Raw genomic sequence first — 20,923 nt, 5'->3', positions numbered from 1 at the left:
GAGCCACTAATTTCACATTAACAACCATTGACTGCGCCGGCTTGATTCAAGGGGGTTTTTGACAATTATCACAATCAGGATGGGAGCCCAAATCATTTACCTTGACTCTCAGAGCACGGAACACATTGCAAAATTGTATGGTGTCAAAAACCCCATAAATAATGAGAAGGCTTTCTAGCAAGTGCTCATCATGCATCTTGTCCCTGCCCCTTATCCGAATGACAGGCAGCGATCTATGGAGATGTAGCACTTATTTACAAGTGCAAGTAGTAATGGATAGTCAGTGGTTTTAGTATATTTTCTCATACAGAATTTATTATAAAACCAATATATATTTGTACATTACATTTATAGAAATTTTATAGAAATTTCCACACTAGTCTAATTTTAGGTTAATACCAAGACACGTACATTGAATATTCATTTGTAGAAATTAATTAGAATAAATTAATGAGAAATTGACACCTAAACCACTTTACATAAAATAAAGCGTGACCACATTCAGACTATGCATTCTTGAATAAAATAAATGAACATTGCATAAAGGTTAATGTTCTATTCATAGAATTTATGAGAAATTATGAGGTAATTACTTAGATGCATTGTTTTTTATATCTTAAAAAATCTAACAATTGTATTTGAATTTTTACTAAAATATACTTTATTTAAACATATGCTATTCGTTTGCTATTCCCATGCTCATGAGTCGCTCTATAAATATATCTATAAATCTATATATATCTCTCTCCATGTATAAATCCCACCTTAGTAATTGCATCGTGCTTTTCATTTATTTTCAGAAGTTTTGCTCCCCATGTGACGATCGAGTTACGCTGTTCTCGCGAGATTATCTAGAGTCACATGATTGTCCTGTGAGGAAAATAAGGAAGTGCTTTTGCTTTGATGAAGAAGAGAATCTGTCGTCCTTTTCCCGTGTTCAGTCATGACTTTTAACCGGCATATTTTGTGCATTGTTTTATTTTGCATATGCAGCAGTGTTTGTGTAGATGTTGTTTCGGAGCTGCGTAGTGCAGATTCGCCATTCTTCAAACCCCATGTGGACTCGGTGTTTTCTGTGAACCTGCTCACGGCGTTCAGTGGCTTCTCGGACATCAGCCAGTACTGCAAAGAACTGCTGGACTTATTTGGGAATCAATATGTCGCTTATGTGAACTGTTTAGTGCCAGCAGCTCGGCCTGTCAAAGTGTGCCAAAACTGTTTCGTTAGCTTCGAAAACCTCAATAAAACATACCAAAACATTTCATCAGACGAAGTAAGTGCACATTCATCTTTTTTCCGTTTTCACTAGTTTTATTAGGCAAAATTATTAAGTGTCTGTAGTCTGTTTGTGAGAGCAAACACGAGTCAGTCACGAGTCTTGTGACTAACTGTGGTGAGGAAATCACCATGACTTAAGGAATAGACTGTATGGGCTCAGCTTGGAGAGGAACCATAGAGAGGAAGAGGAAGTTATATACACCAAGTAAAGATAAATTCACACTGTGCATGTGCTGTGTTAACATATGTCAGATATGTAAACCACTTTAACAAGAACGAAATGGAAGTGACAACAAAGCCAAACATAATGTAAATGTGTACCTACTTGTACTGTAATTATAGTTCATAACTGTTTTATCCTTTGGATTTGGATATACCTTTTCATTTGATGTTTTTTTTTTTTTTTCAATACATATACAAGAAATACATAATAAATAAATAATATACAATGAAACAAATGAAGTCTCGCTACACACAAAAAAAGTTCAATAACTTTTTTTCAAGCAAAGCAAAGGGTTCTTTGAGAATATTTTAAAAAATAGATTTATTTAACTTTTTTTCTTTGATAATTTTGTAGATCTTTTTTTTTTAATAAAGAAAAAAAGCTTTGAATGATATGGTGTGTCCAAACTTTTGACTGGTAGTGTACATCAGCCATGAACTGAATTACTGTAACAGTCAGTCCTAATGTTTTGTGTTCCACATTTTCAGGCAGGTCCAGGGGGTGAGGTCTGCCGTGACAGCCTACTGCGAAGTGATAGGCTAATGTTAGTTTTTCTGCTGTTTAGTAACCTCGAAGGAATATGGGAAAAATCCAACTGCAAAAGTGAGTGTTTCTTTGAGTATTTGATGCACTTCCCTCAGTGTTTTAAAGACCTGAATGTTTTGCTGTCTTGTTTGCAGATTGCATATCAAGTGAAGCTCCAAGTCTAACCAATGACACGCTATATTTTCTGGAAAAGATCAACCAAACTTACAGCTGCTTTGATCAATACCAGCAGGTATGCACTGCTCGAATTCATTACATAAGGATGTATTCTCAAATTTTTATGTAAATCTTTTGTATCTCCACACAGGGTAACCACACAGAACTGTGTAAAAACTGCAAGGACACATATCGAGATTTAAACACCCTGTACAGTGAGATGGAGGACAATAATACAATGTGTATAGACATTGAAGATGCGGTATGTAGACTTTGAAATTGTAGAAAGGGCTATGCCCTTTAGAAAGGAATCATATTAATTTTAATATGGTAAAGGTCCACTACAGCTTACCAAAAAAATCTATGCTAATATGGAAAAATGCATAAATACATTTCTTGATTATTTCTAGAATTGTCTTGATCTATATGAAAGCAAATATAAGACCACTAATAATTCAATTACTGTAAATTGCTATTATTTTATGTTGAAAATAACATTCTGCAACCTTTAATTAAAATTTAAACCGAGTTTGGAATTACTACCTAGTTTCTACCAATGAGTGTGAATGAGAAAAGTGTGAAAAATGCATCTAATTGCTAATCGGCTTAGAGTGACCAGAAAAGCGTTCTATCAGATGACCATTTAAATGGTATAATTTTTCAGATGAATGCAACCCGCAGACGCTGGAGTAAAACCTTTAACTGCTCATTCCCTCGTGAGGAGAACGTGCCGATCATCGCTGTGTCCAGCTTCATGCTTTTTCTGCCCATCATCTTCTACTTGAGCAGCTTCCTTCACTCCGAACAAAAGAAACGCAAGCTCATACAGCGTGAGTAACCAGCTTAATGCACCCATTGTCACACCCAGATTTTTGACAGGGTCTTCTGAGTTTGTGCTCTGAATGGCTGAGTCAGACTGACTGAGTGACTGTGATATCGGTGAGGCACAGGTTTTGTGTTTTTCTAAAGCATGATGGGGTTGCCTCATGCATAACTTAAATTTTACTAGGCTCAGAGATCTTGTTTTGAACGTTGAATGTTCAGAGAACACCTCAAAGTTTTTTTCTCTTTGGTACAAGAGTTGAGGGATAGTCACATTTATTGGGAATTACTGTCAATTATTTTAAAATGCTATTGCTAAATTAAAGAAGCTACACTCTTTTTTTTTTTTTTTTTTTTTTTTTTAAGTATTTTATTAATAGTGACTACATAAAAGGCTTATGCTCACCAAGTTCACCATTATGGTCAATTGTTATTAAGGTGGTCCAAAGATTACAAATTATAGTAATTGCAATAAGAATAATAATCAATATAAAATAATGCATATTCATAAACATATTGTACTTTGTATTTCTAGAGATGATGTGTGAAAAAAATAATTACACAAGGAGACAATGCAGTTTTCTTATTGCTCTTTTCCAATGTTTCAACCAGATACTAATGTATTTATATTTTACTTTACAGCTAAAAGGATACCCACATACTCCAGTTTGATGAACATTCAGGACAAACAGAGCTAAGAAGTCCACATTTTACCAGAAAAGGACAACCACACTTAAGAGAAAGATCCGAATCTTTGTCTCTGCCTGGTTTCAAGACAACATTTTTATATTCCAAGCACACTTTGTGACATCTGCTATTTGAAACACACTGAGGATGTACAACAATCACCAGTTTTGTCTCTGATCAATATTTGGACTTTTTTTTAGACACATTGGCCCATGTTCCAAACCATAATCTCAACTCCTGATAACAATTTTCTGTTTCTAACATGCTGGTTTTATAGACGAATTGCTCACTTTGAACTGGTTTCATAATAGATTTTTTAGAATTCATCTCTGCAGTCGCAATGTTTTTACTGGCTGGACTTTTCACACTGTAATACCAAGACTTACTAATCAAAGTTCTGCTCATCACCACTGACCAATTCCAATGCGTTAACCATGTCTGGATTTTCAGCATCTGTCGTATATAGCTGTCAGAGCAGTGACTTGAGTATTGGTTGGATGCAATGGTGTCTATGTGCACTATTTATGGGGTTCTCAAATGGGCTTTCTGTTGCTAATGTATGTCCAGAAAGGAGCACAGAAAAGGACCACTTGATGTCCATTAGTTGTAACGTGTATGTGCTGTGAGGAGAGGCAGGGCACACATCAGGAAGGGGGTGAATAAAGACGCACTGGAAAAAGCACTCCAAAGTACCTCACTGTGATGTTACCTGTTTTCCAGTAGTCAGTGTTTTTGTGGTTTCATAAAGCTTTTAATGTGCTTTGCTTTGTGATAGTTTTCCACTGATGTTTAACTTAATTTGTTAAGGCTTTCTGTAAGAGAGGGCTCCTTTATGAGCTATGATCATTAAATTGGCACATTTAGCTGCTAGCGGTGCAGTGAATAAATGCAAATATTACTGTAAATGAAGTCTTTTGTCATCTGTAAATGGATTTTTAGTTGTGTCATTAATAGAAATTCATTTCTTTTGGATTCATGCATTAGTTGTCTTCATGCTTCAGGACTATGTTCCATTAATGTATTTTGTTTACATAAAGCCTGTAAAAGCTGATTGTTAGTAAAGATGTGACCCCTCCTCGCGTTACACTGCCTTGTGTTTCTTGCAACTAGGATTTATCTTCATCATTAACAGCTAATCTAAATGTGGGATAAAGATACTTGCCGGAATAATCGCCGCAACACACCCGTTAAACTCTTTTGGCTTTTTGGTCTTAGGAAGCGAAGCCTCTGCAGGCCAACACTGTAAGCGCATTGCATTTTTGCCCAGTCATATGATCCTTTTCCCGGCCAGCAGAGCAGCTCCATACACAGGCTTTTGTCATTCTTGCAGTAGCTTTTACAGTAATTTATGGCCTGAAACTTGGAATGACACATTTGTTTTGCGCAAATCTTTGTTGCTTGGTGAGGCAGGGCTCAAAGTCAACACAAATCCTGGGGCAAGCCGGACCAAAAGTTCAACACGTGGCTGTAATAAGATGGAGATTTATAATAATTAGTAATTCTTTTTTAATAGACGGAGTCTGGAATTTTGACACTGACCCATGTCATCTCCGAGTTCTGGGTGAATTGGACTAAGTGTCCAAAGGAACCCAAAACAAAATAGACCAAATCAAAACAATGAACTGCATTTTAAAATTCTAGGGTGTAATATGAAAAAATTTGTTCAGCACCAGTTTTGTTTGTTTGTTTTTTGTGTTTGTTTGTTTTTTGTGTTTGTGTGTTCAACTCAAAGCAATTCTGGGGGCCTAACATGGTCATGGTCATGATCAAAGATTATTATTGTTAAAATATGTGCAGTTTACCTCACCATGACGATAACATTATTGTAGGCCTAAAATATATATCTACTAGTGACAGTGAGCTTGTGTCATTACGTCAACTGAAAACTGAATGAAAATGAAAGCAATATTATTTGTGCAAAGTCACCCAGTTCTTTGGATAAAATAAATGAATAAATCCTGTAGGCTTATAAATAAAGTGTGAAGGTGTTAGCTCTAAACACATGAAATAAGGCAGAGTTCAGCTGGAGTGTGCTGGCTAAAGCTCATGGTGAACCGTTGATGTTTGTGAGAGGCCTTTTGTTCTAACAGCCACAGTCCATCCACTGCTTAGACCTTGCTCAGACTTATAACATTAATGAATCCTCTGCATTTATACTGCAAAGTGACCATCACTTTCTATAAAAATCTAAGGTTAAAATTGTTCAGTTGAAGATTTAGGTCTGCAGGGTTATGGAGAAATAAATGGGCTCCTGTTTTTCAAAAGTTACCAGAGCCGATGGTTAAAGCCTCCTCTGCACGTTACCTTCAGAACAAGGCCAGTGCATTCATACTGTGCAAGCTCTACTGTCCTTCCACTTTTAGCAATCCTTGGGAAATGACTATTATGTTATTCTTTGACAGCTCAACAACCCTCCTATAGACTACAAGTTTTTTAAATATTTGGCTCATCATAAGCCCAAGGTATGTATTTTATTTGTTTGTACTGCCAGTGCTATATCATTGCAACTTAAGTAAATTTTGAATAATTTTAGGCCTATGTTTTAGTTTCTCATATAATGTAACTTTTTTTTTTAAATCTGTGCACATACTAGTGTTTCTATTCACTCCTTATTGATGATGCTACAGCAACAGCTTCCAATTCAAACACCATATTCACACTTTGATACAGACAATGGCAAGTTTCCTCCAAATGAAGGTTTTGCCATTGCCAATATTAAGAAATTGTTAGTTAGGACTTATGTTGTTACACAATGGCCATGCACAAGAGCACTCTAAGCTGTCAGTTAGTTAACTGGCTGAAGGTCAGGCCTGGATTATTACGCACCTCTCAACCCCAAAGCTTTGAATATGATGCTTTGTTTGACAAGCTGTAGACTTACACTCCTGGAGAGGGGAATTAGCAGATACACACTATATGCACAATGAACAGAACTTATTATAGGCTACACCTGCTTTAAGTTGGGTTAAAGTCGGGCAAATTCTGGGCTTATTATAATGATAGAAAATTATTAAATTATCTTTAATAGCAATTTGTATTTTAGATAAAAGACCCTCCCTCCTCTTCTCTCTCTCTCTCTCTGTCTCCAAGTCAGCTGTTGGTGACATCACAGCTGTATCATATGTCAGAACCTTTGGCTCTGACTTACATCCATGTGGCTCTACACTGAAAAAGAAAACACTTGAGGCTCAAAGGGAGCACAGGGAGAGAGGGCAGGGGGCACTCTTCAGGGCAGGACCATCTGACCCTGTGTCCTGCCTCTGTTTGTGTGTGCACCAGTGAGCGCCCATCCTGCCATCAGCTTGATTCGACATGGATTATTTACATGACAAATGACAGTGGGGCAGAAACACAGTGTGCTAATCTGTTTTTGAACATTCCCCTTCAAGCCCGCGTCAAATAGTTAGGCGAAAACATTCAATCTATTTTATAAGGCTATATGGCCATCTAGTGTTCAGTCAAAAGGGTTCCATGGTTTTAACAAACCATATTTATGAACATGGAAAAAAAATATGTTTTATAAACATAAAACTAATCGGCCTACACAAGGACATCCGTCCAAACAAAAGTCCGTCATTCTCTCCTGTACTTGTAATCAAAGACATTTTTGTGGTAAACGCAACATTCCCAGAAGACCTGAACGCAGCACGTTACTATAGCAACACATAGCAAACATTGCGTAGGATACAGGCTGACCAGAGACCTATGGGTAACCTACAGGCCAATTAACCTCAAATTAGTCATATTTTAGAATATTACTATATTACATTTGTACAAATTAACATTTTTGTTTCAAAAAGAGGTAAAAAAAAATAAAAAAAAAAAAAAAAAAATGGAAAAAACGACAAAAAGCCTCAAGGAGACGACTGAGGAAAAGTCCGTTAAGGAACCCAATAATGAAGAGTAAGTTTGCTAGCTAGCTAACGTTAGCACATCGCCAAAATATGAAATGTGGTATACTGTATATATTTTTAAACGGGTGTATTAATGACACTTTTAACCATCTAGGGTCTCTGAACGGAAGGATAGCAATTCAAGGAAAGAGGTTTGTATTACTAATTTACCCTTTAGCATATTTTACAATATACTATTTATGCCCAAGTATTTGAGATTTTGAATAAGTGAGTATTTTTGTTAAATAAACCAATGGTTTGATGGTCAACGGTCAATTCTATAGCTGACTGCATTTCAGAAGTTCATTAAACTGAAGAGAGATTTAAACACAATGGCAACCAATATTCAAGCTGCTGCTGAGGCTAGAGAAGTGCAATGGAGGACTGATACTGATAAAGCTCGCAAAATAAGGTTAGTGTTTACAGACTATTCTGAATGTGTGCGTATATACTTTACCCAATACCTGCTGTTTTCCAGAGAAGAACTTCTTGAAGATCATAACTTATCCAGCAAGGGTAAAATTGAAGAGATTTCCAAAGGTTGGCACACCACAAAGGAGAAGATGATTCCCCAAGAGGTGCAGGCAGCACTAATCTACCAACAGCAACAATGTGCCGATCTCATAAAAGACAAGAAACAAATAATGGATACCATTCAGCAGGTATCTGTCTATAATATTAAGTTATGTAATACATAATATGATGATTGTTTTTGTCATTTTGGGTTAAACAGGACCTAAAGGCCAGAGATGATAGCTTTGTGGCTGATCTAAGGAAACAAACAGAGGAACTTCAACTAATGCTTGAAAGAATGGAGGAACAAGACAGAACTTTGACAGAAGCATATCGAGAGAAGCTGGAACAATGGAAGGAAGTTAGTGTGTTAACATTAAATATTGTTTTATATTTGTAGATCTTGGTCATTTTAGCATTTGTATTGACAGAATGTCCAGAAAGAAGAAGAAACAAAACATACTGAAATAAAGACAGCGTGGGAAATGTGCATGAAGAATCTTTTGGAAACAGAGGTCAGAATCAAACACTCAGACACGCACACACACACACACTTTTTATTGTGTTGGCTTTACATTAGATTTTTTTTTATTTTTTAGGTAGACAAGCTTTTCAAGAGGCAGCAGGCTGTGGAGGAATATGAAGCTCAAATTCACCATCTAATGTTTGAAACTTCTGATAACTTTAACATTATCAGAAACAGGGAATTTGCTGATTTCCAGGTACATTATGACAGATTTGATTTGATTGGACATTATATATAAAAAGTAAATTTTATATTTCTATTTCTTTTAGATTAATGTCAAGTATTTGACAATCTGGTTGTTTCTTCTGTAGACCCTAGAGCTGGAAATACACCAGGTTGAATCAGAAAGAATCTTTATAGAGCAGAAAATTGAGAATCAAAAAGCAGATGGCATTAAACTCAAGGCAGAAGACACCCAAATGAAAGCCAAACTGTCAGGGTAATATCTTCAATAGATATATTTTGTTAGTCATCGTTCTTGCAAATCTACTACAACTGATATAATACCAATCTTTTATCTCTCTCTCTCTCTTTTTATATTTGTGGCTTTCTTAACCAGTTTAAAGTCTGAGCTTGTAAAACTGCGGCTGGATAAACAAAGTGGCAAAGGAAGAAGAGAAAAACAACTTATGGAAAAAAAGTTGAAGGAGCTGAACTATAAAGCTCAGGACTATGAACGCATTCAGAAAAAGATCATGTGAGTTTAATTTTTCTGATCTATCAGCTTAATTTTCAGCAAAACAATATTCTTAATTTTTGTGTTTTTATTTTCTAGTCACTTTGCTATTGCTGATGCCATTAAATTTGAGAATATGTGGCTCACGGTTGATGCTGAGGTGAAGGAGCTGCTGGAGAGGGCTTTGTATGTCGACTCCATGATCTACGAAAACGTCTTTCATATACCCTGGGAGCAACTCAATTTGAGCTTCGCAGAGCCAGGGAGGAGATGGGAAGAGAGATGCGCAGTTTCCCAGACCTCGCAGTACAGTCAGGTCAATGGAATGATAGAAGGCCTTTACAATGACAGTGAGTCTGAGGCAGAGGTGGGGAATATATCAGAAGAGAGGAGCAGCGTGGCGACACCCCGAACTGTGAAGAGACTCGTGGAAATATTATGTGATGAGGCGGTAAGAAAAACTAATAGTAAATTGAATGAAAGACAATTTTCATTGTCTGTAAAACAAACCCCTAAGCATTTATTTTCAGGGTTTTTTGTTTGAGGTTAAAATTGTGAAATTGCTTGATACCTTGGATGAAAATGAGCGGAATCTCATCAAAATGGGCTATCTGTTTGATGTGAGTATTGTCTGAAAACCATGTTAAAGAGGTATACTAAAATCATTTTGAACTGATCCAAGTAGTTTTACATTACACTATTTTCTGATCTATGTTATAATGTTTAATCATCAAAAACATTCTTGGAGTTACGGTTTGTTTCATTCACACATTATAACACACAACCCCTGCATATTTAGGCTCAGTTTTTCTCTCAAACACTCTGATCCTCCTTCTGATGTCATGTGGTAATCAGCAAGTGCTGTGTTTTTAAAGTCCATACACTCTATACAGACAGACATCAGAGCAGAGCATTTTGAGCTTTGGAGATGCAAACAAACTAATAATAATAAAGGGGTTTACTCAAACGTGTGAATGAAACAAAACACATCCACAGGTAAGATTCTGATGTGGTAACAACATTCTATCAGTGTTTAAAGCTCACTACTTTTGTACTTTAGACTCTTGGCATTAAGGAAGGGGATGTACCAAAGTTGGTGGATTTCCTGTTTAAGTATGCCCAGCAGTGCCCCAGGGAGAGTGAGGTGAGAGTCGAAGACATTAAAACTACCTAGTTACAATTAATATAGCCTTTTTAATGTTGTTGTTAGCTGCAGAATATTGAGGCTGCACAGCCCAGTAGCTCCACAGATGAAGTACAGACCAGTTCATTAGCTCCAGTGACTTCAGACCCTGTTGATCGAAATGATGTCCTGCAAGCTCTGAAATGTTTCCTTGATCACTACAAACTTGGAAGGTTGGAGAACTGCTGCACTTTTTTGTAAAAAACATTTATGCAGTACATTTGTAAAAAACATTTATGCAGTACATTTATGCAGTGACTGATAACTTTAATCTTATGTGGTTAAAATGTGCCCAAACCACCTAAATCTTTTTTTTTTGTCTGATTTTCTGCTGTAATATGACTTCTTTAGTGGCACCAAGAACACTGATAAATGGAGTGTGCAGAGTCTGGAGGCCTGGGACATGTCTAAAGAGGAGGCCTACTGGGAGAGCCTGGGCAATGCCATCACAACAGACAAACTGAAGATCTGGGCGGTAACAGAGAAGAAGCTCCAGCAGCACCAGTGAGTTCATTTGAACAAAAACGAAGAAACAAATTGTTACACATCGCATCATTTTTGTTACTAATATGAGTTCACAGTACCACTTTATATAGGCAAATTAAGGTGTATTTTTTTAAAAGCATTAACAAAGACTTAATTCATAATGAACAGTTAGGTAATTTAAGATTGATTCGGGCTTAGAAGCTTAATTAAGGGATTGGGGTTATGAGTTAGGATTAGAGTTCTTAATTCTTAATTAACAAATTGTGTATTAAGTCCTTGTTCATGCTTTATTAAGGCTACTAAACGTGTAGTAGTTATTATTGCAGGACAGGTCCTTTTTTCTCAACTTTTCCCAATGCACCAGATAGACGTAAGATGTTGTTACTAATAGCATTGAAGGGCACTGTATGTACGTGGTTTAAACACGGCCAAATTGTGACTGTTGTTTTTTCTTGGCCAGCACTGTCCTCTCTGAGATCTCTGAGCTCAGCCAGGAGATAAAGAGTCTGCAGCAGGAGAACACCGAGCTGCAGATGGTGTGCATGCTTCTGCAGCAGGTGTGCTTGGGCCAGCCTCTCGACTTCAGCCCACATGTAAGTGTTAATATTAATGCATCTGGTAATTTTGATATTGACTTACTGTTCAATGCATGATAGATGGAACGACATTGGAACTGCTAACAGAGAGCTGCCTGAGGATCTAAGGCTGTGGGGGGACTCGTAGTATACAAGTTCTGAAATGTAACTGGTGCTTGACCTAAACAAGCTTTAAAAATATCTATATATATATAATTATCAGTAAAATCTTATAATCATTTCTAAAATGCACAGGCAGCCAGTGAAGGGAAGCTAAAACAGGGGTGATGTGCTGTCATTCGTTAAAACTAGCTAGAGTAAAAAAAATAGAGTTTTATTATCAGTACTGGAGACGAGGGAGTTGCAGAAAATTAGAGCATTGACAACTTTATGGAGATCGAGGGGGGGGTACAAATATTTCTGATTTTGGAAATAGTCCAGAAATGGAGGAAGCAAGATTGTATGTTTTTCTTAACTTAGGTTTGCAAAGTACGATGGGAGTCAAAGCATACACCGAGACTTCAGGCAGAGGGAGTTATGTTCATGGATAGGGGACCGAGGTGGTTTGGAATATGTGAAATGGACTGGGGTGGATTGATAAGGATAACTTCAGATCTGGAGGTGCTGAGCTGAAATTCTGCTCCTTACATCTGTTCACATCGTTATAGTTGTCCCAAGAACATCAGGCTTCTGGGGTCTCAGCGGGAGGTATATCTGTGTGTCATCAGCATAGCACTGGAAGGATAATTATGCCGAGGTATAATGTGTCCTAAGGGGAGTATATAAAGAGAAAATAAGTAACTACTATGACCCATTGCAGCCCATGTTCATCAACAAAGTAAATATAGAACATAAATATAGATGATAAACGATAATAATTTATGCCAGTGACGCAGCACAAGAGCAGATTTAAACCATAGAAACTATTCTAAATTTACAATATTGTTAAAAACTGCCATGAACTGCAATAAATAAACAGCAGAATGAAACACTTTAGCACTTTGGTTTGCATCTGTAATGAGTCATAGTCAAGTTATACATTTTTAAGGCTTAATTCTTATCATATAGGCAAAAAAAATAAAAACAGCATTTCCTTATAGTGCCAAGAAAACATACAGTACTCACGATAAATATGAGTCAGAAGTGATTATTTCAAACTTTTACATCTTAATCATATACCCCAAAATTTACACAAATGTACACAGATTGACCCTAAAAAATATTCCAGCTTTAATGTATTGAACGATAAGTTGATATACTAAGGTAAGAGAAAGAGAGTAACAATGAACCAACTGTTGTGTATGAAGAAAGACCAATCCAAGTTAGTGTTGCAAAATATTAACATTATTGTGAGAGAAAGATCATAAAAAATATGCATGAATCTTATTACATTTCATTTCTTTTTTTTTAAACGCTTGATATTTTGCAGGTTACCCAGCTCGACATGGAGTAAAGCAGTGTGTACCAGGTGTGTGATCAGACTCCAAACTCATCTGAACTTTATAACACAACAATGAATCCAATAGCTTTATGATACAAGCCATGAGGTACAAACATCTCAGTTCCTGTTCAGGTTCAAATTATATCTTAATTTGAACCTGTATGGGGCTTTGCGAGCAGCCACATTTAGGGCACTGATGATGATGCAGGATGCCATTACATGATTGTGCAAGCGTGTGGTCTGGTTTGTTGGTTTTTCAGTCCTATCAACATCTCCATCTTTGGTTGCTGTCAAGCAGAAAAAACCCACATACTTCAGAAGAGACACTTGAAACTACTTTTATAACCAAAACGGCCTTCTTATTTACATCAACAGAATAAACCATTCGGCACAAGCTTACATGTTTATTCACAGGTTTAAACACATTTTTAACCAACAACAAAATGTACACATATACACTTCCAAGAGATACCAGACATTCAAGGGAATATACATGGGAAAAATATGCAATTGATATGCCTTTAATAAAATCTTGTCAAACTACAGCTTTTATGATTTTATGATGAAACTGTGTGATCCTCCTCTGGTAACATCTATTTATCACACATGGACATTCAGTAAGCAACATACAGTAGGAACTTTGTAATATTTATTATATGCTTAAATACGGACCCTTATTTGGTATTTGCAAACAGTGGCTCAATAGCACCAATTGTACAGTCAACATTAATTTACTTCTCTGTAGCTGCTATGAAAATTGTCCTTCCTCCCGAATTTGTTGTTGTATTTGTTGCAGTCCCACTGTCTGCACTTAACAGCTTTTCCTGGAGGAACGAGGGGAAGAAGTTGGAGATGTATGCATTTTTGAAGCCTGTGTTACAGAAGCAGTACACCAGTGGGTCCAGGAGGCAATCAATATAGGACAGGACCATCAGACTGTCATAAACCTGTACCATAACATCCTCTGCTTTCTGATTATCCTTGATGCGGACATATAGAAGCACTGCTCGGGAGATGGCGCAGGGCAGAAAGCAGAGAGAGAAAACAAAGACTACTGCCAGCACCACCCAAACTGCGCGCTGCAGTTTGGTCCTGTCCCCAACGGTCTTCTTCCTCAGACGGTTCACGACACGCACCGTACAGAAGACCAGGATTATAAATGGGATTATAATCTGGGTGAAGAAAACAATCTGAAAAAAATAGTATATCAAAATACAATATATCGCAAGTATTGATATTGCACAAAATTAATACTAAAAACACCAAGGACAGAAATGAGCAGATTTTTGTGTTTTAGAACAAAAAAAATAATAATTCCGTATTAAATCCTATATTACCATTCATTTTATCTTGTTTTATCTGACTTGTAAAAGAAGGCATGCACACATCAACTAAAATTATTGTGTCAATAACTATATTTAAATATTGAAATAATACTGGAAGCACACCATAGCCCAAACTACTGTATAGGGGCCAAATGTGGCTGTCAGCCCAAATGACTTTTAATGAATTGGTTCAAATAACTAAAATTAGTACTCTGCACTACAAATTTGGGAATTTAAATGATTCACCTCATTGACCGGTATGAAGTTTGGACTTCTCTGCACTATAACAACCACATCATATCACAATGTTTTCTAACATTGTGCAGCCCTAATTACAATTACTAACTCTAAAATACAAAACACATTTCAGAGCTGTACTGGGAGTTAAGTAAATCATCTTTGACCATTTTAAAAAAAAATCTAATTGAGCATGTTTGAGTTGTAGATAGCAGCAGTTCTTGTTAGGGTGACAAAAAACAGGAAGTGCTCAGTTTATTTACATTTTAATTCTGGAACTATTCACAGACTTTTTGAAAACCATTGGGTTTGAATTTGTACCTTTCAAAAGTTAATTTCTACTGTACATTTATCTGTATTTAACTGTATAATTGCATAATGTTTTGCATAATGTCATGTTCAGTCACATGGTGACTTGGCAGTTTTGTTTTATTTTGGTTTTCTATGCTGGATGGCCTTCTTGACAAATTTGCCGTATATTATGTTTTCAATTCTCCAGTTTACTGTCTAGTTATTGATTACACGACACAACCATGACCTCCTCCATCACCCACTACATTGTTGGCTCTTTTAGTGTATAGACATGTACCATTTTTTACCAAACATAAGCACACACCTCTCTGAAAGTATCCGTCAAGTTGCTGTAGTACGTCTCGTTAAACCGTCCGTGGCTGTTACAACAATCAAACGTCCGCACCATGGTGGGGATGGTGAGGGGCAGGAGCAACAGCCAGATGACCAGAGAGATCTGAGGGGACTTCTTCAGAATTTTGACACAGTTTTTCCTGCCCAGGTGGACCACGTTGAAGTAGCGGTCCAGGGACAAAGTGATGAGGAAGGCGATGCTGGCCCCGCGGTTGAGGAAGAGCATGAAGAGCATGATCTTGCACAACACCAAGTCCGTGCTGTGCCGGTACCCCTGCAGATAATGGTATGCCTTGACAGGGAGCCAGACAACCAGCAGGAAGTCCGCCACCACTATGTTAAACAAGAAGATGCTCTTGTTCTTCCAGAATTTATACCTAAAAAGGAAACAGGCCACAAAACAAGCATTTGTTCAGTGAAGAAGTGTATTTTGTTTTGGTAATTTTGGATATCTTATTTAGTGTTTGAGTATGCGAGAGTGTGCAGAAATTTTGTCTGTCTACTTTTATTTAGTATTTTTATTTTTAATATAAAAAGTCTGAGAACATCACGTTCTATTTTGCATTTTTCCCAGTGATTAGCTCCTGCTTCTATATCACCATGTTTGTTTGTTTATTTGTTTTTTATTTAGCCAGTAATGTATAGCATTACTGGCTATTGTAATACTAATGCCACTCCTTTACCTACATTTTTTATGACTAATACTACTCACTTTTCACTAAACACTTGCAAAATATAACTGTTTTTGGCAGTTGGTCATGTATCGTTGCAATTTGTGAACTCCGAGACTAGAAACACTTGTTTGTGAGAACTGATTTGAATGTAATTGGCTCGTTCAATTTAGGACAAATACTTGTACAAGTCCAAACAAAACAGATTTTCCTCGACGACGCCCACACCGCAGATGTGTGGATAAACACAAAGAGTCAATTCAAACATTTCCATTTTTAGTATATGCGGTGCAGAAGAATTCACTTTGACCAGGTTATTACTGAAAAAGTTATATTAAGATTATTTGAAAGTTTTAAAATCAGGCTAGATAATTACTTGGGAAAATTCTGAACCTAGTGTGCAGTGATATGATCTTGCTGATCTTATTTTACTCAGTACCTAGTTTTCCCCCAGTGTGCGACCAATCTTTACGCAAGATTTATGTGACAGCTAGGAAAAAAAAAAAAAGAACATGTTCTTGAGCATCTTCCACATTTGGAAATACAGTATAAGTCTGCTTGTACTCTTTTATTCACACTGACTCACACTTGGACTTCAGACAATGAGACTTTGAGTTACATTGTTCATTTGTTACTTATTGCACCAACACAGATGTTTTCTTTTAGTTGTACTGTAACTAGGAACTGTGAATAGTTCTGCATGCAACTCAACTGTGGTTTGAGCAATCTAAAATTAACACAGTTGCTGATAGTGTTATTTTTTCAAAGTAGTTCTGTTCAAACATTGCGCACAGGTAATCATGGCTTACATACAGATGCTGATGTTAGTATAGTAGTTGAAGTACTTTTTGTCATGCTTTTTGGAGTTGCGCTGCAGTGATCTTCTATGCCATGTGTTTTGACTTTTGTTCTATCTTGGTTACATCCTTATCTTGTGTAATCTGATTTAATTCTTAATATTGCTCTAGTTCTCACTATTTGTAAATATGTCTAGAATTCTGCACCTATTTGGAGATCTTTAAAATATTAAACGTCTACATTTCTTCTTTGTCTTGCAGCCCTTTTCTTATTTGAATGGATACCTTAAATGGTCCAGGCTGTTACCAATTCCTGCATACCTGAATATAAAGATGTAGAGGACGGAGAGGTTGAGCGGCAGCCCCAAAATAAACTGTCCAATCATGACAGAGGCCAGAATCTGGTAGGTCAGCTGGCTGGGGGTGGTGCAGTTATCCGGGGGGAGCGTAGGATCCAAGGTGTACGCCGTGTCCACTGACATTTTGAGTTGACTATATTCTAACACCGCACCTTTTACCACTGAAGATGTTTTAAAAAATAATCCCCTGTTGATCTAAAATCCATTATAATCAAAAACACAACATCCTCTTGTTTTTAATAGTAGTTCTCAGTAGACTTAGCCTGACTGTGGAAGCTCTCTGAATGGCTCTGTTGGTGCGGGGAGAAGTTCTTTATAGTGAGCTGGAGGTGTGGTTAAAGACTTGCTGTGCGTCAACTTGTGCACTGAACATGATTGCTACTTCTTTAGAAATGAATTTGATACTGTAAATTGCTATACGTACCAAACTGAAAGTAATTACATAAATTGTTATTAAAACATACTCTATTACTTGTAGATGTCAGAAATTTCACCAAATTCAAATTGATTCAAATACCAAATACAGCAAGACAATGTTATTTTGCACATCATTGAAAGTTAATATATATTTTCTGTGATCAATTGTGAAGGGCAAGTGGGCAGTTCAAGGTGTTTTTCACTTACTTCAGGGAAATTCCTCAAGCGGCTGTCCATAGTGACCATCATGCCTGCACATGTCAGACAAAATGCTGGAAATGTCTCATCTGTGACAGTGTTTACAGGCTATAGCGTACAATGTAAACTTACTGTAATAGGTGAATGTATAGCTGATAAATCTTACAAGCAAAATGAGAAAGTCTTATATTGTTCCAGGAATTTCATCTCCAAAGTTTAGACTGACACATTCAAGAGGGTGAAAAACTTATTTAACAGTAACATTTTTGTCCTATATGATGTGTTTTTATTAATTAGAATTTTGAGCAAGTAAATATATAACCTTGGATATAATACGTGCCTATTGCCAAGTATGGACATTTTTATGTGTAATCTAATAATAGGTCAAATACATTTTGAAAATAATTGAAAAACAATGTCTCTTCAGTAGTAATTCACAATGCATTTAAACTTTATTAACGTTTTAGTCCAGTCGTTATTGCGGGCTGCTTTATCAATATATTGGCACAAGTAAGTTTTGGGTGTCTTTTAGTAAATGTTTTTGTGAATGCATTATACATTTGTTTCTTATTTAGTGGAAGGAAGAGTATCACGTGTGATATATTGATTATAGCATATATCACCATATTTTGATAATATTTGCACTATGACCCGTGTATCAGTATAGAATTGTGAAGGACCCTGAGATTCCCAGCCTTACATTATTGTATGTCTTGATTATTAAAATCATTGAAGAAAATTATTATGGCCAATGTTAAGGACAAAATTGTCCTTCCATTATGTCTTTAGATGTAAAGTCACATTTCCCTGTTTGTCTGACAAAGGAAGAACTGAGGAAATATTGCTGATGTTTTCTTTACAAAAAGTTGCAAAAGGTGAAGTGTCTTAACTTATCCAGAACAAAATACTATGAAATACTGCAAGTTTCGGTCATTTTTCATAACTGGCATTTGCATCATTGTGTTTAGCCAATCAATGTCGAGCTATAATAAGCTACTAACGTGCATGTTGTTGGACAGAGGAAGGATGTTGGAGGAACTGTTGAAAACTTGCCATTACATAGTGAACACTGGAGTATTTTTGTACAACTACACACACCTCTGCACAGACTTGAGGCGTGTGACCACATTAAGCATCTCTTCATCTTTATTTATGTTGCATAATGGCTGTTCCTTCACTGACATACAGCACACTGCTATGGTTATACACGTTAAGTTGTTGTAAAGTCAAATATGCTTTCTAATAAGTTGAAAAAGAAGTTGTTCAAAAAGTACCACCATTATATTTGAGCAAAATGTGTCTTACTCCAGTAACAGCTCTTGCAATCAAAATAAGTCTGCTGTGTGTTGTCTGTATTTAATTATAATGTGATTTATTGTCCGATGATCAGGAAGTGCATGGTTAGTATTCTAGTTGTTGTCAGGTTTTGAAAAGTACTTAAACTTTACATTTTTAGGTCAGTAAAATATAATATTCTCATCATGGAAAGAGAAGTGCATTTTGAAATGTGCACAGAATACAGTAGTTCCAGACAGTTCAAGAGCTGACCTGTTTGATTACATACCACTGTCTTTTCTGAGAAATACAAAACCTCACACTCACATCAGCTTGTGCAAGGTGAGTCAATGATTTATCCCATCACACATTTACAAACCAGACTTACTTAAATGCAAGTATTTCTGTGTGCTATGCTGCTCCTTTAACATAAATAAACTACTGCACACCAGATAAAGTTTGTAAATTTAGCTTATTTGTTGGACATGGCCAGCAGAAGTAGGGGTAATACTGTAACTGTTACATAGCAACTGTAAACTGATCTAATTGTTATAATGAACAAATAAGAACATATGACAACAACTTATTTTTTGTAAATGAAAAAACATTGGTGTTTGTGCATAATTTGTCCCTGCATTTTAAAGGGAATTTTGTGTCTTAAAGGTATTGATAGAGGGACTTTGTTTTAGGACTCCGTATTGGGAAAAGTTGGAAAACTACAGACTACTGGTCAATAGTCAATCAATAGTAATTTTATAGAATTTAGATTTCTCATTTGGCCATTTGGTCATGCTTTGTGCTTTTTTTTTTTACCTCCCACACGTCTTTGCCCCTTTGGCATCTTTTCCGTAGTTCAACCTGTTAGTACTTGTTGAGCAGCAGTTAGCCTAATCTGTTTCACAAATCCTTACAACACAATCTCTGTTTTTACAATAAAGCACACCCTCGAGAACAAACTCTGTCAAAGTCAAGAAGGAAAGAAAGACAGAAGTGAGGTTTGCCAGTCGTGTTCTAATATAATAATAGTAATTTGTTCAATTTTGGACTGACTAAGCAATATTCAAACCTGTATGAATCAGTCCAAATACAGCTAAAGCAGGGATGATGAAATGCTGCAATAACAATGCTCATAAAACTTTATTGTATTTGAAACTGTAAAAATATTTCCATAATATAAATCGTTCTCCTGACAGTTTATTTAGACTAAAGTGTATGAGACATTGTTATAGTCTGTGATACTAACAGGTGCCTTAGTTATCTTTAAATCTATGAAAACATATGTTAAAAGTAAACAGAATAAATTCTAGGAAAGATAATGATTCATTGTTTTGTTTTGCTTTGCTTTGCTTTAAGGGAGGACTTTTACTTTTGGTTTTGTTAACATTAATTAATCTGATTAATCATCTGAAGAGCTTTTCTATTTCATCCATCACCGATCAATCTATTTTAAAGGAAACTATTAATTAGACTTATGTTTTAATAGATATCTTCAAGGCTTCTGTACCAAAGCAACACCAGCCTCAAGAGGTCAGTAAAGAGTCTTGGTCTATAGGAAATACAAACATTCCAAATTAAATACTTCCAATACATTTTAGTAGAAAAACACAAAAAATCCCCAAATGATAAATATATTCAGCAAAAGTAATTACTGGGTTATCGCTCCATAAACTTTATACACTATAAACATATTTCCATAGGACTATATAGGGTTACTCTGAGGATATAAAGCTTACAGATTTTATCTCTATTTATCAAGTATTTTTTCATATCAAACACATCTTTGTGGGCACTGTAGCATGTTATGAAACACAGATAAGATTTATTTCTCTGACCTTAAAGACAGCAAAGGGGAATTCTTTCACTCCTCCAAGTCAAACAGAATAACAGATGTGAGTTGCATACTTGAGATAAAACCTCTTCAGAAATTATTTCTTTTGAAACTTTTAAGTACTAATACCTAATGCAGTTTTCTTGTTTACACTGACTCATTTTGA

At 36.2% G+C, this 20,923-nt stretch overlaps 4 protein-coding genes across 4 annotated transcripts in view; 2 read left to right on the top strand and 2 right to left on the bottom strand.

Moving 5' to 3' along the window:
• The first annotated feature begins 869 nt into the window (after positions 1–869).
• Positions 870–4,796, top strand: ostm1 (osteoclastogenesis associated transmembrane protein 1). Its single transcript, XM_020935316.2, has 6 exons — positions 870–1,273; positions 1,990–2,104; positions 2,182–2,279; positions 2,355–2,465; positions 2,868–3,033; positions 3,668–4,796. The coding sequence occupies exons 1-6, from the start codon at positions 944–946 to the stop codon at positions 3,721–3,723; spliced, it is 876 nt and encodes a 291-aa protein (XP_020790975.1). The 5' UTR covers positions 870–943; the 3' UTR covers positions 3,724–4,796.
• Positions 4,797–7,937: 3,141 nt separating this feature from the next.
• LOC129407748 (dynein regulatory complex protein 1-like) lies at positions 7,938–13,550 on the top strand. The gene is made up of 14 exons (XM_055149781.1): positions 7,938–8,017; positions 8,084–8,267; positions 8,339–8,479; positions 8,550–8,633; positions 8,718–8,840; positions 8,956–9,083; positions 9,204–9,341; positions 9,420–9,771; positions 9,851–9,940; positions 10,381–10,464; positions 10,531–10,676; positions 10,855–11,007; positions 11,450–11,582; positions 12,994–13,550. The coding sequence occupies exons 1-14, from the start codon at positions 7,938–7,940 to the stop codon at positions 13,015–13,017; spliced, it is 1,860 nt and encodes a 619-aa protein (XP_055005756.1). The 3' UTR covers positions 13,018–13,550.
• gpr31 (G protein-coupled receptor 31) lies at positions 13,396–17,310 on the bottom strand. The gene is made up of 3 exons (XM_020918499.2): positions 17,002–17,310; positions 15,184–15,589; positions 13,396–14,195 (listed from the first exon to the last, which is right to left on the bottom strand). Exons 1-3 carry the CDS (start codon positions 17,160–17,162, stop codon positions 13,737–13,739), a joined length of 1,026 nt encoding a protein of 341 aa, XP_020774158.1. The 5' UTR covers positions 17,163–17,310; the 3' UTR covers positions 13,396–13,736.
• A 3,147-nt stretch (positions 17,311–20,457) lies between these two features.
• LOC129407747 (ras-related protein Rab-37-like) overlaps positions 20,458–20,923 on the bottom strand; it is a 4,214-nt gene continuing 3,748 nt past the window's right edge. Inside the window, exon 6 of the mRNA XM_055149780.1 lies at positions 20,458–20,475. Within this exon, the coding sequence (XP_055005755.1) occupies positions 20,458–20,475 (18 nt within the window). The remainder of the gene's footprint in view (positions 20,476–20,923) is intronic.

The sequence above is a fragment of the Boleophthalmus pectinirostris genome, unplaced genomic scaffold, assembly GCF_026225935.1.
Source record: "Boleophthalmus pectinirostris isolate CB_2022bp ecotype Guang Dong unplaced genomic scaffold, ASM2622593v1 HiC_scaffold_13, whole genome shotgun sequence".
Classification (NCBI taxonomy): Eukaryota; Metazoa; Chordata; class Actinopteri; order Gobiiformes; family Gobiidae; genus Boleophthalmus; species Boleophthalmus pectinirostris.
This window is presented reverse-complemented; position numbering and strand designations above follow the sequence as displayed.

Coding starts and splice junctions, on each gene's coding strand:
- ostm1 (XM_020935316.2), top strand. CDS start 944: ATGACTTTTAACCGGCATATTTTGTGCATTGTTTTATTTTGCATATGC. Junction 1,274..1,989: donor AAAACATTTCATCAGACGAA/GTAAGTGCACAT, acceptor CCACATTTTCAG/GCAGGTCCAGGGGGTGAGGT. Junction 2,105..2,181: donor GGAAAAATCCAACTGCAAAA/GTGAGTGTTTCT, acceptor TCTTGTTTGCAG/ATTGCATATCAAGTGAAGCT.
- LOC129407748 (XM_055149781.1), top strand. CDS start 7,938: ATGGCAACCAATATTCAAGCTGCTGCTGAGGCTAGAGAAGTGCAATGG. Junction 8,268..8,338: donor TAATGGATACCATTCAGCAG/GTATCTGTCTAT, acceptor TGGGTTAAACAG/GACCTAAAGGCCAGAGATGA. Junction 9,084..9,203: donor ATGAAAGCCAAACTGTCAGG/GTAATATCTTCA, acceptor TTTCTTAACCAG/TTTAAAGTCTGAGCTTGTAA.
- gpr31 (XM_020918499.2), bottom strand. CDS start 17,162: ATGTCAGTGGACACGGCGTACACCTTGGATCCTACGCTCCCCCCGGAT. Junction 15,590..17,001: donor CTCTACATCTTTATATTCAG/GTATGCAGGAAT, acceptor TTTCCTTTTTAG/GTATAAATTCTGGAAGAACA. Junction 14,196..15,183: donor TGACGGATACTTTCAGAGAG/GTGTGTGCTTAT, acceptor TATTTTTTTCAG/ATTGTTTTCTTCACCCAGAT.